Source organism: Athene cunicularia (assembly GCF_003259725.1).
Source record: "Athene cunicularia isolate RWA chromosome Z unlocalized genomic scaffold, athCun1 chrZ_part1, whole genome shotgun sequence".
NCBI lineage: Eukaryota > Metazoa > Chordata > Aves > Strigiformes > Strigidae > Athene > Athene cunicularia.
Genome location: NW_020799142.1, coordinates 6,385,451 through 6,408,871, shown reverse-complemented (window position 1 = coordinate 6,408,871; position 23,421 = coordinate 6,385,451). Strand labels below are relative to the sequence as shown.

General features: G+C 34.3%; 1 protein-coding gene across 10 annotated transcripts in view; it reads left to right on the top strand.

The window, feature by feature from the left end:
• Positions 1 to 23,421, top strand: part of CSNK1G3 (casein kinase 1 gamma 3) — an 82,464-nt gene that overhangs the window by 22,594 nt on the left and 36,449 nt on the right. For 9 of the 10 annotated variants that reach the window (XM_026865515.1, XM_026865521.1, XM_026865520.1 and 6 more), the window contains 2 exons: positions 14,368 to 14,516; positions 15,798 to 16,032. The exons of the other annotated variant lie outside the window; for it this stretch is intronic. In XM_026865515.1, the coding sequence (XP_026721316.1) occupies positions 14,368 to 14,516; positions 15,798 to 16,032 (384 nt within the window). The remainder of the gene's footprint in view (positions 1 to 14,367; positions 14,517 to 15,797; positions 16,033 to 23,421) is intronic. 10 annotated transcript variants of the gene reach the window in all.

Sequence of the window (23,421 nt, the reverse complement as noted above, 5' to 3'; positions counted from 1 at the left end):
AAAGCATACATTTTTCTAGTATTGTACAACTTTTATTCTACTCTTTATAATATGTCTATGGAATCATAAGACTATTTAATGTTTTAAATGTCACAGAATTTGTGTGCATATGGGTATACCTTAAACTAAGCAGTCTTAGACTATTCCAAGTGCGTTCTCTTTGAATGAAGACCATTAAATGACCAAATGGCTGATCTGCTAATTGTTTTTTAAGTTATGGTATTTAAATAGATTCAGTCTCAATTTTACTTCCACTGATAAGTATATATAAGTGCTTGATAGTTTTAAGTCTCTTAAACTGCACTTAAACATTTTTTTTTAAGTATTTAAGAGGTGAATTTCTCATTTTGCTCTCTTGGGTACATTTACACCCAGAAATACTCTTATGATGGTACCTTCAATGATCTAGTTATCACATTTTGCTTTTTTTAGGTGAGCAATAGCTAAAACTTCGCAGGTATTTTTGTGCTGTTCATAAAACTGTATATAGTCAGCAAGATGTGAGGCTTCTTAAAGTAGGAAAGTGAGTACAAACCTTTTCTAAATCAGTTATACCCTAGGAAAAAAATCTTACAATATCTTTTCCTTGAAAAAGTTCCTTTAATTCCTTGAGTAGTTTTTCACAGGTCATACAGTTAATTACTTTTCCCACTTTTTACTAATACTGAAGTTAATTGTATAAAATGGAGTACTGGTAGTTGTTTCCTACATGCGAATTCATTTGTTTTTCTAACCAGAGGCAGTGTAAGTGTGATTTTAAAGTTATGCTTAACTGCAATAAAATACTATTTAAGATGAAAAGTCGTCTCCAAGTCAGGGATTACAAAATGACCATGCCCACACCACTTGGATTTTGTTGCTTTGCATGTGTGTGTTGTGATGAATTTAAATCTTCTAAAATATTTTCAAAAAGTCATAATGTTATGTTCATTGATGCACAGACTTGACAGTGTTTTTCTAGGTAGCCTTCAAAATTTTGTGCTTCTTAAAGACCCTCTCCAGGGAAACATACTTTCATATAGAACTTTTTTTAGTGCTGTAGTACAAATGCTTTGGAGCCAGGAATCTTTAAAGATAAATCTTTGCAAGACATGATATTGTCTATTTCTGTTCATAGGTGGAAAAATAAGTTGCAGAATGTTGAGTTGAAATGTTGAGTCTTGTATATTTACTAATTGGAGAAAGTCATCAGGGTATAATGTCTGGGTTTTTTGTTAGTAGTTGTGAATCATCAGCATACACTAGAGTAGCATTGTGAAATAGTAAATTGCTTAACTACTGGCCACCAAGTTAGTGACATTACTCACCTGTGAAAACCAAGTTTGAACTATCTAAAATTGCAAAATAGCTGTGTAGAGGAGGTAAGACTAAAGCTGTAATTACAGGTTCAAATTGCAGAAAATAAGCAAGGCTTTGCAGAGGTAGGAACCCTTACAGAAATAGTTCTTGGGAAAAATGTCTTAACAAATGTAACTATGTTTTTGTTTACTGAAAAAGATTGGGGGAGTGTTTAAGAATGTAGGCAAATCAAGATTAGTCTGCTTTACTTTGGATATCATTCAGTCTTTATAACTCTATTTGTTGCTAGCAACAGGTTTTACCACTTTGTTGTCTTATTAAAGTACTGTAAGGGAGAAAGATCTTTGAGATTCTTTGCATGAAGATGAGGAGACCTGTGGGATGAAAACAAGATGATAATGCTGATGAGTTACTAGCTGCCATCAGTATTTATGAACCACCTTGTTAGACTTCTGTTTTGGAAGTAACCTGTTTATATTTCAGAGCCTCAACCCAGCAGGCATAGAACTCCTTTTTGACTCTTGTCTGACTCTCTCAGGCACTGCACTTGAGTCTTACTTTAATGAGTTTTGTGGGAAAGACTTTTAATGAAGAAAGTAGTATTCATACTTCTGACTTCTTAGAGAAGTCAAAAAAATTTGCTAATTCTTTCTGCAACACCCTCCCTTTACCCATCTTTGCAGGAGTTGGACCCTCAAACCCAGGAAGTTATGCAGCCTAAGGCTGTTTTAGAAAAAAAAATAAAAATCCTTCTTGTGTAGTTTTTTTTTTTTTTTTTTTTTTTTTTGTTTTTTGTTTTTTTTTTTAAGTTTTTTTTTTTTTTTGACATGTGTTTGCTGTCAAATGTAGATTTAAGGTATTTTGTCACATGGACATTTAGAAAACATAGTGGTGGAAAGTTCGTGGACCAAGTGATAAAATTTAGGAAGCAGCTAATCCTTCCTATGTAGAACCAGGAGATAGTAGAGACGTTATGCCAGATCTAAGTAGTGTGGCTTTATGGGCAGTGGTTGTATTTTTGTCAGAGTGAATTGAAGGAAGTGTATCTTCATTGTGCAGGTGGCAGAAGAGTCCGTCATAGGAGGTTTAAACGTAGATGTTACTGCTGGAGGAAATGTGAAGTTTAGTATTCATGAGACAGGTTTATGTGAAAAGTAATTATTCACTGTACTACTAGTTCTAGTTGTCTGGAGTCTTCCAAGCTTCTAAAAATCCCCATTTGCAGGCTTTCTTAATAATGATAAAGTATTATTTTCCTTAGCTGTTTTTGTTTATTCACACAAAAGTCTTTGTAGTTTGGCTGATAGCTTTATACCTGTGTACTGCTTATTTTGCATTCTATTGTATTAAATAGCCTTTCCACTTGTTCTCTTCATGTATACATGCATAGATATTTATTAATAGCAAATTACTACTAAAAATGGTTTCAGAAGCAACTGGTGAAAAAGGGAATAGTACTTCCTTTCTTTCCCAGTTTTGTAAGCAGAGCCTTTATTTCCTATAAACAAAATTTCATTTTTCACAAATAAGAACTATTAATTCCATAGGTTTTACTACAAAGACTCATGTTTATTGTGAAATAACATGAAGTTTATGAGATAAAATACCTACAGCCCCTGTGAAATCCCAGTTTATTTGGGGGTGACATGGGAAGGAGGGAGAGGCATTAACCATGTGGATGAATAGTTCTGAAAGAAAATTATTTTCCTGAAATATCTTCTTGAAAGCAAGAAAAGAAAATGTTATTGGGCAACAGATTATTTTACCTTCATAGCCTTTTTAATAGAGTATCTTAGTACTTCTGATCTTGTGGGTGCCCTTGAAAAAAAGCAGATATGCTTTTTACTGAACATGCCTGTGAGTGTGTAGTAGCATGTAGATGTTTGTCAGGAAAAAATGTAAAGAATTCTTAAACAAGAAACATTTTATATGTTTTAGGATTGTTTTGAACATTTTTAATTATTATGGGGAATGGATCTAAAACTTATTAAAAATAGATCATGAAGTGGTTTAAAGGTGTGGCTTATTTTAGTTACATCACTGTTTAGCTTTCATATAAGTTTTATATACTGATAGAAGTTTTTGCTCTCTTTTCTGCCATAGTTTTGTCATTCAGTAACTGAACATGATCTCCTCATGATGTCTGAGATCATTTAGTCAATATGCAGGAATTCCTAGTCAACTGAATGAGCAGTCTACAGATGAAGTTTAAAATACCTTTAACTCTAACAAAATTTTAAAGTGTTTTTCTCAATATACATGTAATGAATGATAAGAAAAACTAATACATTATTGTAAGTGCAGTACTACAGATAAAACTAGCTGAATTCTTACCTGAAATTACACTAAGACTTTAGAACAAGTAGAAAACAGTTTTGTGGGTTTTATTGATTTTTGTATTGATTTTCAATGCTATCAGTCTTTCTTCTTATGGTGAGAAGATGAACTGTAGATATATTTCATGTGCTAGGGCCGTAATGTAACTGCATTTAAATTCAGTGTACTTTCCTACTTGGATGGTCTGAGGAGGGAACTGCTAGTTCAATTTGCATATTGAGCAATAAAGCTGAGTTTTTTTTTAATGTGGGATTTTTTTCAATTTAAAAACCTTGTTAGTGAAAATGCTTTTATTTGACAGGTGGGTATTTACGGTATGATTCAGTTCCTTCTGCAATAAGGAAGCTGTAAATATTAAAGAAGTACTGTTATGTGTTGAAGAACATAAAATCTGTTCAACTTCTATTGTCTGAGTTTTCTAACATATTTTAATTAGCCTGTGGGTCATTAATCTTAATGTCTGGGAGTCTTTAAAAGTGAATGAGAACTCTTTTGTGCTTACCTATCTGACAAGTTGAACAAAAGAATGGCAATTGAGTCCTGCTGCTTAACCTGCTTTAGTAGAGCTTATCTCTGCAATGCTGCTGTTTTACTATTCAATTTTAGTTTTTCATTTGAGGTCATTTTTGAAAGAGATAAAGACCTGTTCATCTGTGGATTATCCTACTTCTGAAACTGATGTATTGATGTTCTGGAGAAGGCAGATGCTTAATACTGTTAATAGTATTTTATTTTTCTTAAATTTTGTACTACCTTTTAGCTTAAGTCTAGTTAACACTTAGACTCTTAAAACTGGCAATCAAACACTTTTCTTACAGGGTGTCTATTGGCCAGTGCCTGCATGAGATACATATTTGTGTACTGTGGAGAAAGGTATTGTATTTTAAAAGGTTATGGTCAGTGTGAAATTAATGTTTATTGCATTCTGTACATGAGAATCTTTTTTCTGGTTTGGTATTAACAGTCATGTTGTAAACATGCTCTGCATTTCTTTCTAAAAAATGCATTTTTCAGTTTTGAGGTTGTGAGAGCCTGCCTTAGATGTAGCAGAACCATGCTACTTGAACAGTGGTAGTGAAAAGGTTGTTATTGGATTAGTGGTTAAAGATTGCAGTGCTGGCATAATGTGATTTTTGGAAGATACAGAAATGTTCCCAGTTCACTTGTGAATGTATTGGCTAGTGAACACTGTTAGTGTGAGAAAAAGTCTGTATGTAATCTTGAAGTCACAGCCAGGGCAGCCTGAAGCATTTGTGCATAGTGGTTGACTGCTGTTGTAGAGGACTGGAATATTCTTACCGTTTTCATCATCATCAGAATATTTTTTAGCATTTTGAGCATGTCAAGATTCTCCAGATGGTGTTTTGGTGTGGGAATGTAGCAGAGTCAGTTTGAAATACTCTGAATTTCTTTTTTTTTTTTTTATTTTTTTTTTTCCATGCAGAGGGTCTTAAGGCTTGAGATTGTACCTCAGAACAGAGAAGTGTTTGTTATATACACTGTTTAATGTTGACTGGTGGGGTAGGTGTTGCTGTTCATAGTTTTCAAAGGTGTTTGTGCTAAAGGATAAAAATGAAATTCAGTACTTCGGTGTTCAGTGCTTTTTCTGTAGGTGAAGACAAAAATATTTATGGTAATAAAAATATGTTTCTTCCTCTAATTTCAGTTCAGACCATCTTGAGAGTGTGTGTGTGATTTGAAAGTTCAGTGACACCATTTCAATATTTTATACAGTTCTGTTCAGTATATAGTATGCATGAGGCAGATAATGGCACTGAAAAGAAGTCTATCTTTTGTTATTTAAGATAGTCATAAGTGATTCTTTTTATCTTTCATTGTTGAGCCACTAAAAATACTACTTCTACACGGTAGGAGACAAAGGGATTTCAGATTGCTATTGAGATAACCTCTAGCTCATCCCCTGGGCCATAGCTACTCTGCTTTCCACTTCAGCATGTGGAAGAAAATCATGGCGTGTTTTCATCCCAGTGTATCAGCATCTGTGCTCTGCTGTAACTCTTCCCAAGACAAAATTATCATCATTTTGTTATGATCTCTTAATTCCTTTCTCAACTGGTAGATTGTAGTTTATATACTAGGTTGATATCTACCATATCATGAGGAAGTATCTCAGTAACAAGTCTGCTTGATTGTAGTGCTGGAAGTAAATTGTTGCTAAATTTATGTGGCAAGTAATCATTTTTGTTCATGGATATTATAGAAACAATGTAAAACAACATCCCACTGTATATTTTTAAAAATATTTTGAGACTACTGTCTTGCACTTGCTGTTATTGTAGGATTAAAATTTCGGAAGTTACCAGGGTTCAAAGTGAGTTTGAAGATTTCTTTACAGGTACTCTAATACAATGCAAACATACTAAGTAGTTGAATGTTCTCAGTATTTAATTAAAGTAGTAATAATTTACTAGCACTGCAGATTTAAAAATATAATTTTGTTTCTAATAGTCACAGTTAAAATTGGAGACAAAATGCTTAGCTGTTAACTACAAGAGCTAGCAAGTAACTCAGTTCAGGGTAGTCTTAGTTTTACATACGTAAATAATGTGTCATTATTTCTTATCTGTTTGTTGGAGTTGTGTTACTGCATAACCTGTCCATTTATCTTGTTAAATCATCCAGTATAAATGCAAAGTGAATACTTGTAGTAACTTCTTGTGAATGTTTCTTGGAGATATAGTGTTAGGTAGGTAACTAACAATTTGTGCTTAAATTGAAAACTGAACTTTATTTCACTTTTTTGTAATGCTGTCCTGCTTTGTTACTTCTATTTAACTTTGGGGTTATGTAGAAGAATAAGCAATAAGCAGTTGTGTTTTCTTAATCTCTATTAAATAATAAAAATACAGGCAGATGAACTTAGAAAATCATTCCCTATCCTTAATTAAAAATTTTATTATTAAAACCACTTAAACTGAATCAAATAAAACTCTTGACTGAAGAGATATCTGTTCAGATGCACTGTTAATCTGTGTACTGATGACTGTTAAGATTTTGCTGTGAGTTGTTTGGGGAAAAAGCTAACTGAGTTTTGATTTCTGTTGCTGCCAATGTACTTTAACAGGAAGGTTGAGCTGCTCAATAATTAATGTGAATATGCTAATAATTATGTTTAAGTGAAGAAACAATGAGCACTATAAATTTAATTTTTCTAAGTACAGTCCAACAAAAACTGTAAGGAATGTTGCTGGCAGGTTTTCTTGGTTTATGCAGTCCTTTCTAGCATTTGGCTTAAGGAAATGTACAGAATTTTCTCAATTATATTTAATTTTTTTTTTTCCTAGATTAAATTCAAGAGATCTGGTAAGAATGGCATCTGCATAAATTTAATTTAGGAATGCACATGTTAATATTTGAGTAACAATAATCACTTAACAGAAGAAGCCTGGCAGTATACAGAAATTTGTATTGATTTTGGAATCACACACAGGTTAAGAGATTAATCAATGTTTTTCATATAAAATATAATGGATAGCAGTAATTGTGAAGGAGGCTTGACAGTATGGTTCACAGAATGTTGAATGTTAGATAAATGTATATTTGTTTTAATAAGGCTTATAAAAAAAATGCATTTCTAACTATGACTCTGTTTTAGTAATGTAAATAGTATTTTAATGGAAAAAGCTAACTTATATTATTATTTCTTAGATTTGAAAACATATTCTTATATTTATAAATAAGAAATATATATAATTGTTGTGGTGCCTGCCTCCAGTATGGCGTTTTAGCAGTACTGAAGTCATATTGCTTATATAATGTCTCATTCCATATTTAGAGTTTTGCAGTGCTAGATGACCTTGGTTTCAGTAGCCATAAAGTGCTACATTTCCAGAGATTGTATGGCTTTCTGTGCATGCTGCTTTGCTTCAAGTCAAAAACCACAAATGGCACTATCCTGTATTTTATGATCACTTACTTCCAGAGGATTCAGGCCAGATTCTGTAGTTTTAGTACAGAATACTTGGTTTTGTGACAGTTGTTGAATTGTATCCTTCACAGTGTACCTGTACAAATGTGCCATGGAAGATGACTTACTGCAGACCTTCAGTCTACTCAGTTCAGGGTATTTTGCTTGTGTCCAGTGAAAATGAAAACTAAAACTATATATGAAAATTAAAACTACAGATAAATGTCAGTGGGGCATAGGAAGCTGAACACAGAACAGCTTATTCTGTAAGTGCAATCTTATGTATTTTACTGGCATTTATGGATCTGATTTAACAGACAACCTAAGCAGCAAGATATAATGCAAATCCCATCAGTTGGTGTGATTTTTGACTGACTTAGAGGAAACTGTAACAGGAAACTAATATAAGAAACTGAAAAGCACTGAAAAGCTGTTTACTTGCTTAGTAGCTTTACAAACTTAGATTGTATCTATAGTTTGTCAAGTATATGGCTCAGAATTAAGTCAATGATTGATTTGGAACACAGTTAAGTACAATCGATATTGCCATTGACTTGTGTTACATACTACTTTGACGCTTAGTCTTTGCTTATTTATCAAGCTATTTTTTTCTGAATGAGGACACAGACATGCGATAAATGAGAATACTATGTAGTATCTTTGTTAATGCAAGTAGCTGGAATTTTTGCTTTAAGATGGGGATCTGCGTTCATGCTAGTTATTATGTATATTTGTTGTTTAACCCCAGCCAGCAACTAAGCACCACACAGCTGCTTGCTTAATCACTTTCTGCAGTGGGATGGAGGAGTGAGTCAAAAGAGTAAAAGTGAAGAAAACTCATGGGTTGAGATAAAGACAGTTTAATAGGTAAGGTGGAAGCTGCACATGCATGCGAAGCAAAACAAGGAATTCATTCCCCACTTCCTCTCCGCTGGCAGGTGCTCAGCCATCTCCAGGAAAGCAGGGCCCCATCTTGTGTACGGGTTACTTGGGAAGACAAAACACCATCACTCTAAACATCTGCCCCTTCCTTCTTCCTCTAGCTTTATATGCTGAGCATGACATCATATGATGGGGGATACCCCCTTGGTCAGTTGATGTTAGCTGTCCTGGCTGTGTCCCCTCTCAACTTGTGCACCCCCAGCCTACTCACTGGTGGGGTGGTGTGAGAAGTGGAAAAGGCCTTGGCTCCGTAAGCACTGCTCAGCAGTAAGTTAAACATCCCTGTGCGGTCAACACTGTTTTCTGCACAAATCCAAAACATAGCCCTATACTACCTACTATGAAGAAAATTAACTCTATCCCAGCCAAAACCAGCCCAATACTGTGTTAGATAATTGCAGTGAACAGCATACATGGCCTCAGGCTTAAATAAGGTTTGATGCTGAAGTTTTTGAAAAAGATAGCAGCAGAGGTGTATAATGGTTATGAATGTACTTGACTTTCATTATTTCCAAGTTGTTTCACAGATAGTTGTAATCTACTAATAGTGTTTCTTTTGATTGTAATGTTTTTACTTTGTCATTGTTGTAGAGGAAGTCACACCTGTCAGCTTTAAAAACTTTCTGTACATCATGTACCCAAACATGGTGCATTAAAGCTTTTGAGGGATAAACCAGTCTTGACAGATGACAGAGGTGGTTTTATTCAGTAACTCATTACTCAGTGTGAAGAAGCTGGCAACAGGAGAAAAGAAAACACTACTTGTTTTCCTTTTCTACTCTCTGAATATGAAGCATAGTATAAATCTGACTTACTAATAGTGAAATACTGGAAGCATTGAAGTGTATACAGTTATAGAAAAAATTCATAACTGGAGGATATGTGCTCCTTACTTGATATTTTGATTATTATTTTGATAATATTTTCTTAATTTGATGCACAGTTTTATCACATAATTTATACAGGAAACTTAATGCAGTTTTCTTGATCCAATAAACAAAAGGTGGTAGTTAGCTTTTCAAGAAGTTCTATTTGAAAATAACCTCTTCTAAGGAGAAGTGTCAGCTCTGTTTCTTTCTGGCTTGCTTGTGTTAGCATTAGTAGCATTATCTTCAATGTATGGTTTCTTTGTGGGAATTGTTATAAGCAGCTTATCCATTTTGTGAGAGGTAGTTTAGTGAAAACTAGACAATATAATCCATAAAACCACTTCATTGGGCACACATAAACTGCAATAAGCCAATAGTGAGTGAATGAACAAGTACACTACTGTCATCATCACTGCATTCCCACTTCTACGTGATTATCTCCCCTGTGCATACCCTGTATGACACAACCATCTGACTGAGGGCTACTGTTTTTGTCCACAGGCAGGTTTTTTCTTTGGAAGAATAGGAAGTTACTTGTGACTTTATAGTGACAATTAGTGTGACAGGCATGGAATTCAGCACATAATTTGGGGTGTGTGTGTATTTCTAAAAAGATTTTTGAGAACAGGGCAGAAGCTGCATCAAGCTAATAGAAAGGATTGAATAGTAATCAAGTAAGATACTCAAGAACACTGACTTCTTTAACTTCACAGGAAGAAGACTGGAATGTGTTTTATTGGTTCCCAGTATTTCCTTGTATTGTTACACCAAAGGGCTTCAATGGTTGAAGCCAGACTACTTAAAAATGGCAATAAAATACATGTTCTTAATTCATAATAAGTATTGGAATACCTGTCAACAAAAGAGTAAATTAATTTTCTAGAAAATAAAGCTTCTTTGTATTTCTAACTAAGCTGATTTATATAAAAGAGCTTACATTTATGTCTCTGTTGGGAAAAAAATCTCAGGTAATCTTTATTAGTAACGTAACTTTCTGACTTCTGGAGATCTGGAGACATGAAATAAAGCTGATAACGGAATGATGTTAAGTTACTGTTTGTAAGAAAAAGCAGTAAGTCTTTTGATTAAAAACAAGCCTCTAACTTCTAGTGCTTTGAACTGTTAATATGAAATGATTTTATAAACATGGGGAATTTTAGACATAATACTCCATACCTGCCTTGCAGAAGTTACTCACAGCATGTTAAACACATGGGGTATTCTAGAATTTTCATCTAATGAGAAGATCAAGTGTTGTAGGTATAGTAAGTATTATTCTTTCCATGTTAAAATGAGATGCTGAAATACTATCTCTCTGACCTGGACCTATACTTAACAGGAGTTGATGATATGATATGATATGATATGATATGATATGATAAAATGTTAAAGGCTGGTTTCAACATCGATAAATGCATTTCTGAAATCGGCAGCCGCCTACAAGTCTGACATCACAAATTCCTTTCTACTAACTTGTAGTCATGCAAACAAATTCTAGAAATCTAGACAAAGCTCAAAAATGTTTTGTATTCTGTATATTTGAAGGGCCTTTAATATTTTAAAATCTTAGAGACACAGAGCAGATGCAGTGATAATGGAGGAAACCAACTTTTATTGAGAATATTTTGGAGTTAATATTTTAAAACATACAAATATATGAGCAGAGATTCTCAGAATATTGTCTCAGGCTATTACAAGTGGTGCTCCTTCTTTCAAATTTCCAGTGCTTTTCTTCTTTCTCTTTAAATTTTCAGGTGGCTGGGGATTTGTGGGGTTTTTTGACTGATGTTTCTGTACATTTTTGGGTTAACTTAATTTGCTGCTGCAGATACAGCCACATTTCTTTGTGTAATTCCACCATACCAGAAAGTGGAGGCAGAAAAATTGAATTAAAGAGTTAAGATATTCCCTTCTGTGTACAAATAAATTTTCTGATCCATTATCTGATAATTAGGGATGATATTTTTAAAATTAAAACCAGTCTTGTACCATGTTCTGATGTAGTGTGCAATATGGTCTATGCTCGTTCATTAGTAGCAATAACCTACTCCTTTGAAGTCTTTCTGAAATCAGTGTTATTATGCATGTTAAGTATTAGTGTAGATATGGGTATGATTATATATATTCGGAGGAAAAAAAAAGGAAGTTCTAGTTTTCCGAAGACTGAACAGTTAAATATTAGTACTGATATGGGTATGATTACACATTTAAAAAACATGGAAGCTCTAGTCTTCAGAAAATTGAACAGTTAAACTGGATATTTTAGGGGTTGTTTTTGTTATTTTCAGTTGAAGGAAAAGGGATCAGTAAATATAATCTTAAAAACGATGCAATCATTTGTTTTCATTTTTGCTAAAACAGTAAGTTGGAATTTTTTTTACCCAAAGCTGTAGTGGACACAGTTACCGATCTGTGGCCTGAGTGTAAAAAGTAGCACTGTAGTAAGGTATGAAAAACTTGAGTCTTGATGTAGCTCAAAAAACACTGAGTCATAGATGTTTTCATTTTTAAGTTTAGATTTGATCTACAGAGAAGGAAGGCAAAATGCACAATTTCATTAGGGTATTCTGAAAATAGATTTTGTTATTCTGTATTGCACAGTATTGTAACAATGGACACCACAGAAAAAGGTCACATGAAAGGAAAAATGTTTTCAGTGTTGAATATTTAGAGTATGTAACAAAGAGACAATACATACTGAAAAAACATATCTGGAGTAAATGGCTTGCTTGAGAGAACAAAATTTATTCTGCTGAATGAGGAAGAGGTTCTGTGCATATGAGGAAGTGCAAGATGAACAGAGGCAGTGTAATCAAGTTACTTTTATACAGTCACACAATGCATAGTTACAAAAAAGCAAAAGTAAAATTTGATAATAAGGCTTTCAGTATTGATGTCTTCAAAATTCTGGATTGCCTAGATTCTTAAGGCAGGTGTTCATATAAAGCTATAAAGTCCAGAAGCACAAAATATTTTTGTAATAATTATTGGAATATATGTGGTGGTGTTCATTGTTCATAAAGTATATATGAATTATATGAAAATGAAAATAGAACGTGGCATTATTGCTAGTGTAATTATAAATGCAGTGCTTGAAAATATTAAAGAACATTGCTAGTCTTGATGCCTGCTTTTATTTTGTCAAATATTCTTTCAGGAAGCAGTTTCTAATGAAGTGAGTGATTATGTGCACTGCTAACTTGAACTGGAAATTGATGATGTCTCTACTAAAGGTTTAGATATGTCTAATTTGTTAAACATATTTAATTGATTCTCATGTTGTGCCAGGAGAGGCCTTTTTATATGGACATCTTGTTATGGTTCTGTTCAGGGGAAAAAAAAACTGAAGTAATTTTTTCAGGTGGCATGTAGTTTTGCTGGCCTAAGCTGTGCACATCAGGAGACCTTTGTTCAGTGATTCCGGTAACAGACTAGATAGTAAGGGAATCATCTCAGTGTAATGTATATGACAGCCCTAGTTTTCAAGACATTTATGGCCTTGGTATCACCAGCTGGCTGAGGAAATATGTACTGTATGTCTGCCTGCCAGTGTTTCTGGAGTGCTGCTTTAGAAAACTCAACCAAAAAAAAAAAAAATTTGACACCTTAGTACAGTATTCATTTTTTTATTTTTATGAACAACAAATTAACATATTCATGTGTTTTGTGTTGGAGAATATAACACCTATGTTATGTAAGGAAAACAGACTTACAAATAAGGTTCACGTTTTTTAGACTCCATGCAAGTTTAGAAAACAAATGTAGCTTGTTGAAACTAAATTTTCCTTTTGCTCTTCTGGGTAGATGTACTTTACACCTGTTTACAAACTGAACATGCAGTAGGATATTTTTGCAGTAGAATATTGTGCTTGGAAATGATGTATGTTTTGTTCTGAGCTTAATTTATATTTTAATAGTCTTCTAAGTTTAAAAAAAATGCTGAAATTACAAAAAAAATGAAATTTATGCCTGTTACTTTAAAATTTTAAATGTGAAATTGTGTTTTATTCAATTCTTCTAAATTATTTTAATGATTTGACAGTAAGAACAGAATTTAATTGATTCTTTCTGGACATTAATTTTTGAAAGAATTTAAGATGAAGGTGGTGTCTGGTGTGATACTTCATAAGTGAAACCAGGGTGAATCTTTATAATAGGTTTCCCTTGAGACTTCTGAAAATTCCCTTTGTCATCTGTTCTTATGGATACATAAAAAAAAATCCTGTCCTTCATGTAGTTTGAATCAATAAATTGCAGTCTACCACACATTTTACTAGAAATCTAGTTTTTTAAAAAACCCCAAACTTCCACTCTGTGGTGTTTAGTTTTTTAATGAGCTAGCTCACATTTAAGAAGAATGGGGGTTTTATATGTTACCTAAACAGAAACCAAAAATAATGCATGAAGAGAAGACAGGAGAAGCCTTCCAGTGCAAATTTAAGTAGAAAACACTTATATTTGGAAAAAATTTAGTACTAACTAGTGATGACTGCAACTGTTCGTCATCTATAGTATTCTTATTTTGATCATGTACTTAAAACTTAAGGTCTCATTAAACTTGAGGATTCATTAATCTCTTTTGGATTTTTAAATGATTTGTATAGATAATGTGGCTTTATTCCTGGATATATGTTTGTCATAGCCTTAATTTAACAAGTTTAGTTAAAATCCCTATTTTTTTGAAAAGGAGCTTATTTAAACCTCTCTACATACCTTTTAAAATTCCTGTTTCAATTTACTGTTACAAAACCTAACAGATTCTGATTTTTATTATTTTTTAAATCTTTTACAAGTCAAACAGGTAATAATGATAAAAAAATTTCAATGAAACTGGTATTATTGTCATGTTGTATCTTTTACTTGTAGCTTTTATGAGGTTTTGTTTCTTTTGTGTGAAAAACTTCAGATCAACTTGAAATCTAGTAGGAATTATATTGGTATGTTCATTAACTATTTAACCCTTTGTAATTACTTTGTATCTTCATTTTACAGATGGAATACCTCAGGTTTACTATTTTGGTCCATGTGGCAAATATAATGCTATGGTGCTAGAACTACTAGGACCTAGTCTGGAAGATTTATTTGACTTGTGTGGTAGGACATTTTCTCTTAAAACCGTTCTTATGATAGCCGTGCAGTTGGTAAGTAGAATAGATGTTAATTTGAGTGTTCATTAGAATAACTAAGTCAGTTTCAATGGATTAAATGCTTATTTCACTTAAGAGATTTGCATTTCCCATGTTTTAAATGGATGTTGGTGGCTTCTAAAGACCCTGTGATAGTTTTAGCAGTAAGACTGTCTTATGTTACTTAAATTTACATAGTTCTAGTTTTTCAAGAATCATTGCATTGAATGAATGTCTTCTGAGTTCTTATAATCACAACCTGATATAATGAATTTTAGTTTCATATACTCAGTTAAAGAAGACCTTCCTGAAATAAATACAGTTTTAATCCATTAATGGATGGTGGGACTCACTTTTCCTGGGCTTTCTTGTAAAAACAAACAAACAAAATCTCCCAAACTTGGCCAGAAATACTAAAATAACACAAAAACATGCAATGAAGAAATCTTTTTTTTTTTTTTTTCTTTAAGATTTCCTGATTTGGTTCTTACCCAAGAGTGGGTGGAAGTGAAAAGAGAGAGAGAAGGGTTTGAACGTTTCTTTTGATACAATGTTTTTTAAATAAGTCCTTATGAAATGATGATACTGAACCTCCATGTCCCTAAATAGGTAGTAATGTTTTTACCCATTAAGGGCAAAAATAGCTGCTTAAAACACAACTGTAATTGTATAACAGGCCTGCAAGTATAGACATATAGACATATTCAGCTTATGTGCAGCCAAAATGACAAAGTTCATTTTTTAAAATGCTCAATTCATCACAGATCCAACGATTATCTTTATTTAATACTTGTTGGTCCTTTCTGAGTCTGTAATAATCTTGACAGAAGGGGATCCATCTAGAAAGGAGGTTATATATATAGCAGTGAACTTCAAGTGCTTCTTTCATTTATACCTGTAATGTGTAATAGATATACATGGAACTCTATTCACTGCTTGATTACATAATTTCTGGTTATAACTTCAATGTGTGTGAAACCTGCTTGGTGCCAGCTGTTCTTAAAGAAGATAACTTCTGTTATATACTGGTTCCTGTCTAATGTCCACTGTAAAATTTTCCAATACACAGTGTGGTGTATCTGCTTAGGAGTTGTGTACAATTTCCATTGACTTGAACTGGGACATACCTTAAAAGTGTTGTGGTTTGAGTTCAGAGGGCCATAGCCCTTTGGTTTTGAGGTGATAGGAGGGATGATTGCCTCTTAAATATAAATTCAGTGTAAGATACTTAGCTTCTACCACAATTTAATGTGGCAACCTGAAACTTAAACTTTCTGTTTTTTTCTTTTTTTAAAGATTTCTCGTATGGAGTATGTCCATTCAAAGAACTTGATATACAGAGATGTAAAGCCTGAGAACTTCTTAATAGGACGACCTGGAAACAAAACCCAGCAAACTATTCATATTATAGACTTTGGGTTGGCAAAGGAGTACGTAGATCCAGAAACAAAGAAGCACATACCATATCGAGAACACAAGAGCCTTACAGGAACAGCTAGATACATGAGTATAAATACACATTTAGGAAAAGGTATGTGTGCTTTAAGTGCAGAAACAAGAATTCAACAGCAGTCATTTGTCTGAAATCATCTTGTTTTCAAGTTGTAATTTTTCTCAGTTTATAGTCATTAAGAACTGCAAGTTTTGTATACTATGCAAAACTATAGTTTGTCCTTATGAAAATGCTATTAATGGGAATAAGCTTCTCTGGATTACTAAATATCATGGCCCTGTCTCAGCAAACAATTGTTATTTTTGGTAGATATTCATACAAGAAAGATAAGGTGATTTTTTCTGTATCATGACATCTTCATGGTCATGAAATAGATATGCTCATTAAAGATCTCAAAATTATTAATTGCAACAACATAGGTTTTCAATGCTACTTTGTCAGTTTTTTTGATCCCTTTGAAATTCACCATGTAGTGCAAAAAAAGTAGCTTATATTTGCTGATTTCTTCAATTTTTTTTTCTTTTTTAATGCTTTTACTGTCTGAGGCTTTGTCAGGGTAGTTACAGATTATGCTAAGTGTTGTACAAATGATGAGCTCAAGAAATTACAAAATACGTATAGAGAGGCAGGTAGTTATTGAATGAATAAATTTAGCTGGAAAATAGTGTTTGAGCATCAAAATGGTCTTTGTTTATCCAGTTATATAGAGTTTTTCTAGTGAAAACATGTTTGACGAATTTGTGTAAAATCAGTTTCTTCCCATTGTATGGTAGTCACTACTTAGATTGGTCTCTGAATTGGTTGTACAAAATATTTCACAATACTAGTAGTTCAAAGGTACTTCATGATAATATGGTGAGAATCCATTCATGTTTTCCAGGTAGTAATAAGGTGCTTAATAAAATCAGACCATAGTAGCTTGTGATTAACAGCAGTAGCTGATGAAAGGATGTTAATGTGTAAAACTATAGACTCATTTAGGTTGGAAAAGAGCCTTAAGATCATTGAGTCCAACCCTTAACTTAGCACTGACAAGTCCACACTAAACCATGTCCCTAAGTGCCATGTCTACATGTCTTTTAAATACATCCAGGGATAATGACTCAACTGCTTCCCTGGACAGCCTTCATTTCAGTGAAGAAAATTTTCCTAATATCCAATTTTAACTTCCCCTGGTAAACTTGAGTCTGTTTCTTCTTGTCCTATCACTTAGTACTTGGGAGAAGAGACTGATACCCACTTTGCTACAACCTCCTTTCAGGTATTTGTAGAGAGTGTGATAAGGTCTCCCCTCAGTCTCCTGTTCTCCAGGTTAAACAACCCCAGTTCCCTTAGCTGCTCCTCATAAGAGCTGTTCTCTACGGCTTCGTTGCTCTTTGGACATGCTTCAGCACCACAAATGTAGTTCAACTTAATGTATTTTTTGTAATAAAATTAGGCATGTCTGTTAAGTCATTGTGCCCTTTTAAAAAAGGAATTGAATTACCTCATGTGATGGTTTAACTTTGGCTAAATGCCAGGTATCCACCAAGTCACTCTAGCACTTCCCCCCCACTTTTCCCCTTGTTTTCTCAACAGGGCAAAGAGGGGAAAGAAGATAAACTAACCCTTGTGGGTAAAACAAAAGCAATTTTAATGTAAGCAAAATGAAGCAAAGGTCCCTGCACATGGAAGCGAAAGCAAACAGATTTATTCTCTAGTTCACGCCCATGGACAGATGCTGTGGGGCCTTCTCAGGCAGCAGGGCTCCAACACATGTAGTGGTTGCCTCATAGGACCAAGGGTGACCCCACCCCCTTCCTCCTTTCTCCCAGCTTTATACTGAGCAGACGTCATATGGTCTGGAATATCCCTTTGGTCAGTTCGGGTCAGTGTCCTGGCTGTGTCCCCTCCCAAGATCTTGCCCACCCCGTCCCACTGGGGGAAATGTCGGAAAGATCCTTGGTGCTGTGTAAGCACTGCCCAGCAGCAGCCACAACACCAGGGTGCTACCAACACCCTGCCAGCTCCCAGCATAAACCACAGCACCATGGGGGCTGCTATAGGGGAAAACCAATTCCAGCTCAGCCAGACCCAGTACACCACATTTATAGGCAAATTTTTCTTAATTAGTATGAGGCTCTTCCATCTATTTCTGCTTTTCTCTTGGTTCTTGCTTTATTCTCAAAGTAAATCATAATGGAAAACCTATTTAACTTCCTTGACTACTAAACTGACTTTCTATGAAAATTTAGAGAAAGTATATATACAACTACTGTTGAGTGCATTCCATGGAAATGTAGCTCTGTGTTTACAAAATGTTATTCAACAGTACTGCAGGATTGCAAACTTGGGAAATTTGCATCATCATTAGGCAAAATAAAGAATGTGGAGTTTTTTTCAAATTAAACAAAACCTCTAATTCTTCAAAACAGATAGGAGGAAGACTTAAGCAGATACATTTAACTGATGATGAAAAGATTATGTTTTTCTATGTTAACATTTTAAAAGGGTCTTGATTTCATAAAGCCAAACATTACTTTCTAATTTAAAATTAGTTTTGAATTGTGTTTAACCAGACTTACATCTCTGAATCTTCTGGCTTCTTTGTTTTTTTACAAAAGTAGCTCAAGGATTTAATTTCATGATGTGCAAACCAATTCTGACATGCATTGCAGATTTTGTCATGAGTTGATCTTGCTTTCTCCATGTGAATTCCTGAAACAACCTCAAATTTCTTCATTAAGTAGGGAGAAAAAAACCAGGTGTAACTACGGCTATGTTATGTATCCATATGTGAGATTAACAGTGTGTATAGAATGCCCTGATTGTTAGAAGCATATGGTCAGAAGTTGCTGAATTAGACAGTTGGCAAAAGATGATCCCAGTCAGTTTGTAAGTGTTATGTTAGGGTACTGCATACCTACATTTAAGTAACTTTTAAGTAACTTTTTACGTATCCACACACTGCATACTTTTTTAAAGAAAAACAAAAAAAGTTCTCAAATACATAACTGTCTTGTCTTTGCATCTGATACATGATGTTTTCATATACTTTTCTACTCAACTCTTCACTGATGAGCAAGATTGTTCAGTTTAAGCAAAAATAATCTTGATAAATTAGTATGAAGAGTTGTTCCTTAGAAAGATATACTAATGTGCACTATTGCATAGTGTCTGCAAAGCAATCTAAAATGATAAAAAGTTTATGAATTTTAAGACATTCAATAAATCGATGAAAGTAAAATTTACGGTAATTATGTAGTGGTTTATTGTAGGGTCCAGATTAAAACATATAGCTCGCAATGTGGTAGCAGATTTAAAGTTGGGCCACTAAAGGTGGTGCCTACTTGTAGAAGGAAAGAATGAGTAGTAGTAGCTGTCATGGAAAGGAAGACCAAATGGGTAATGAAGGAAATTCTGGATAACTACAGGTTACAACATTAGATATTAAAACTAACAAACCTTTCAGTTTATTGAAATGTAAACTACACTAAAAACCTGTCATGTTTCAGAGGTAGATTCACAAAGCATTCAGTTATCCCTACCACAGGACTGCAATTTCAGGGTGTAAGAAGGCCAAACTTAGTGTCAGCCATCTGATACTCATTTTCCACAGTTAGTGACCCATAGTCTCCAAAGGTTGGTTTTGTTAGATACTGATTACTTCAGAAATAACTTTGCTGTTTTTAATTGCAACTGTTTGCTTGCATATTTTAATGTGGACAGGGGAAAGGAGAGGATGGGGGAATCTCTCCTTATTACAACTGATAATTCAGAGCCTCAAGGTATTACGCTCATACTGTTTTGTGTGTCTTCAACTGCTAGAAAGACTACATTTTCTAATTAGAAGGTACTGGTTATGTGTTTCAGTAGTGGACAGTTTAAATATCAGCATCCCCATTTTCCATAGCATCATGGACACTGTGGTTCCTTTCCTCATTACAGAAGTGTGTAGTGCCTTTGCAAGTAAAGAAAGATTCCAGTAGCAGACTGCTAGTCACAGAATGGTTGAATTTGGCAGGGACCTCTGGATGTTGTTTTATTCTACCTCACTGCTCAAGTAGTGCCACCTAGAGCTGGTTGTCCAGGGTTGTGTCCAGATGGCTTTTGAGTATCTCCAAGGAGAGAGACTCCACAGCCTCTCTGGGCAACCTGTACCAGTAATACATGTTCCTGTAGTACATAGAGTGCAGAAACATTTCCCTACTTTGTCACCACAAAAAGTTGTTACTATTTAAATAGTTGCAGTTGGAAGTTTGTCAGGTGAATTAAAGGTTTTATTATTAACTTTTAAATTTCATCTTTATTAGAAGTCATGAGCTTAAACATTAACATTTTTTCTGGTTATTGTTTCAGTTGTATAAAAGTAGGAATCTTTTTCCTTTTTCAGTTAAACTTATTTCCATTGTGATTTTGAAACCACCCAAGAACTCACCTACTAGAGCACATTTTAGCTTTTCCTCCATGTTAGAAGTAAAATACAGTATGTCACCTTTATTTGAGCAGTTCCTTTAATGTTTGAAAATGGAAGTGGAATCCTAATACAGCAGTATGGAATCCTAATACAGCAGTATTTACTAGATTGCTACGATATTTTGTAGTTTTGATCACAACGATGACAAATTTTTCATGGCTCCAAGTCTTGTTATCATTGATGTCAGTGAGTTTTGAAATTCTTGTTAAGAAGCAGTTTCTTAATTAATGCAGTGTAGTAGCATATTCTAGATAATTTAAATATAATGAAAGACCTCCTAACACTTAACCATCCCAAACTGAATTGTTATATGAAGCTGGACTTAATTCTGTATACATTCACATAGTAAGAAAAAACTAGGTAGCAGGGTTTGAGCTTCCTAATCATAATTTCTAGAACATAAGTTCCTCAAGTAAAGGAGACATTGGCTCTGTTTTTCAGGCATGATGTATCAAGTTGGTGTCAACTTAAGGTGATACAGCAAATTTTAAAATAAAATAAGGCTTTTTTAGTCCTCAAATAAAAGGACCACACCCCCCCATATCACTTAAGAAAATAAAGCAAAATGTAAAGCTGGTAATTGCTTGAAGAACATGATTGAATTTTGAGGGGATGACATGTTTGATATTAACACAGGAACATAGTAAATGACAATTTTTCCTTCAAGGGAGACTTTGTCACTTGTAGGGTAGAATCTTGATCTCTGGACAGATTTATTTTTGTCTAGTGTAACTTTAATGTGTACTGAAGTTCTGCCAAGTTTAAGTTGTGTATCATGGATGGTTCTGTAGTCCTCAACCTGCTGCAAAGCCATGAGGAAGAGTGGATGGGTATATATACTAGCTCCTCTGGCCAAGGTAGTTGTGACAAAGCTAATTGTCTTTTCAGTAGCTTATTTTACTTTACTGTAGTAAGTCTTCTTGCAAGATATTCTCAAATATACATATAATTCTTAAGTGTAGATGGAAAAGGTTAAGAATGCCTTTCTGAAACCTTCATGGTGATGTTCTAAACCATGTAAAGGAGCACAACATCATGTAGTAACTCTGCTTCAATTCGAACTCAGAGTAGTGCTGGTTCTTGACCTATTTTGCAGGAATTTCTTGGGTGACAGCAGTATTTGTCATGATCTCGTAGGTCTGAATGGTATGAATGGGGCTCTTGCTTTCATAGTTTGTCCTTTATGTGGAGTTTTTATTCTGTATGTTCTGTGATAGCCCTCTAAAAATGTAGTATTTCTCCATTGGTCTCTGGGGAACAACCAATGTCCTAGATTGTATTGGTCTTTTCTTGGTAGTGCTTAATTATTGAAGAAGCAGAAGTGAGTTATCTTGCAGTGAATGCCTGAGACTATTTTTGGGAATGAAACAACTCTGCTCTCTAATGCTAATGGAAAGGCCAAATGAAGTCAATTTCTTCAAAAAGTGCTTATCTTCAAACAAAACCAGAAGAACCCCACCCTTACCTTGATTATAAATCTACTGTTATTAGAGCTGTCATATGTTCTAGATTTAAAATCAGTTTTCTAGGGGCCAGACTTCTTTTATAATCTAAATCAGCAAAAAATAATTCTAAATTGGATCAATTTTAATTCATTTCTCATTATAAGGACAGTAAATGTTTGGACCTAAAATTGTATTAGTCTAAATCCTGGAGTTTTTCCACAAAATCAGAGGGATAAATGTTGTGTGCAGTTACAGGCTATGTTTTGTGGTGATGACCCTCTAGGAGTCCTAGTAACTTTTACTTGTCACTGACAGTGGTACAGGATGAAGTCCTTTCCCAGACCTAGGACACCTGTAGGAAGTTCACTAATTTCCTTCTTATACCCACTGAATTATCACTGGACCTCAGGGGCAGTACTGTAGCTGCCTTAAACACCTCTTTTTGTGTAAACTAACATTATAAATCTGATTAGATGAAACAATGCTTCTAAGACAAACTGAGCTAATAAATCTTTGCTTCCTCAATAAAAAGTTTAACTTGAAAATATAATTTATTCCATAAAGTCCACATTGTTCTTAACAGTATGGCATACAATGTGTGCTTATGATAAAATCAGCATACAACTTCATTTTTATGAACCAGAATCAACTTCAGGATTTGTGATTTTGTTCAGGAAGGGATGGTATTCTTTTCCTCAGAGAACTGTTTTGTATGGAATCATGCAGTTTTTAATAAGACTACAGACTATGGGTGATAACTTCCAGGTTTATTTTTGCTGAACTTTATAGACCGATAGTTCAGGATATGTAGATTATCACATCCCATTCTCCTGTGTCCTTTGATCCAAATAGATAGTATGCTTCTACTGTTTCAAGATTCCTGTAGTAAAACATTCTTTGGAGGGGAAGGCAGTGTTTATAACAGATGTTTACTGAAAGCTGTATGTCTGTTGTTTTAACTGTTATGGTTACCTTACTGTGTGTGCTAAAAAAAAGATTCTGGATATAGTCTGCTGAATGAGGTACTAGTTCTTATTAAAATCAATCTATTTGAATTGAGGTGATTAATTTATCTATAGCTTGTGAACTAAATTGCAGGTATTAGTTTCTTACAGCTTGAGGTGACCTCCTTGAATAGAAGGAGACCATGTGCCCTACAGCTTTGTGTTTGTCATTTTATGATCGCATTACCTTTTAGGCAACAGATCTTCTCAATCTCATTAAACTGTGATGCACTAGGATCAGCATACATCAGCAGCCCTTGCTTCAGCTGATGTGTGAAATCCTTTTGTGTTTCGGGTAGTCCACTGCTACTTCTTTTTCCAGGTTTAAGAGGTCCTTCTTCCAACAAGAGCAATATAATATTTTTGTTCCCTGCTTCTCAGGCTTTTCTTGAAGAATTCCATCCATAGGAAAGGATATTTCTTTAATTACTACAAAGTGATCAGTGAAGAATTCAAATGGATTCTTGCGATGGTTTGACTCTGGCTAAATGCCAGGTATCCACCAAGTCGCTCTAGCACTCCCCCCCCCCCCTCTTTCCCCTTGTTTTCTCAATAGCGTAAA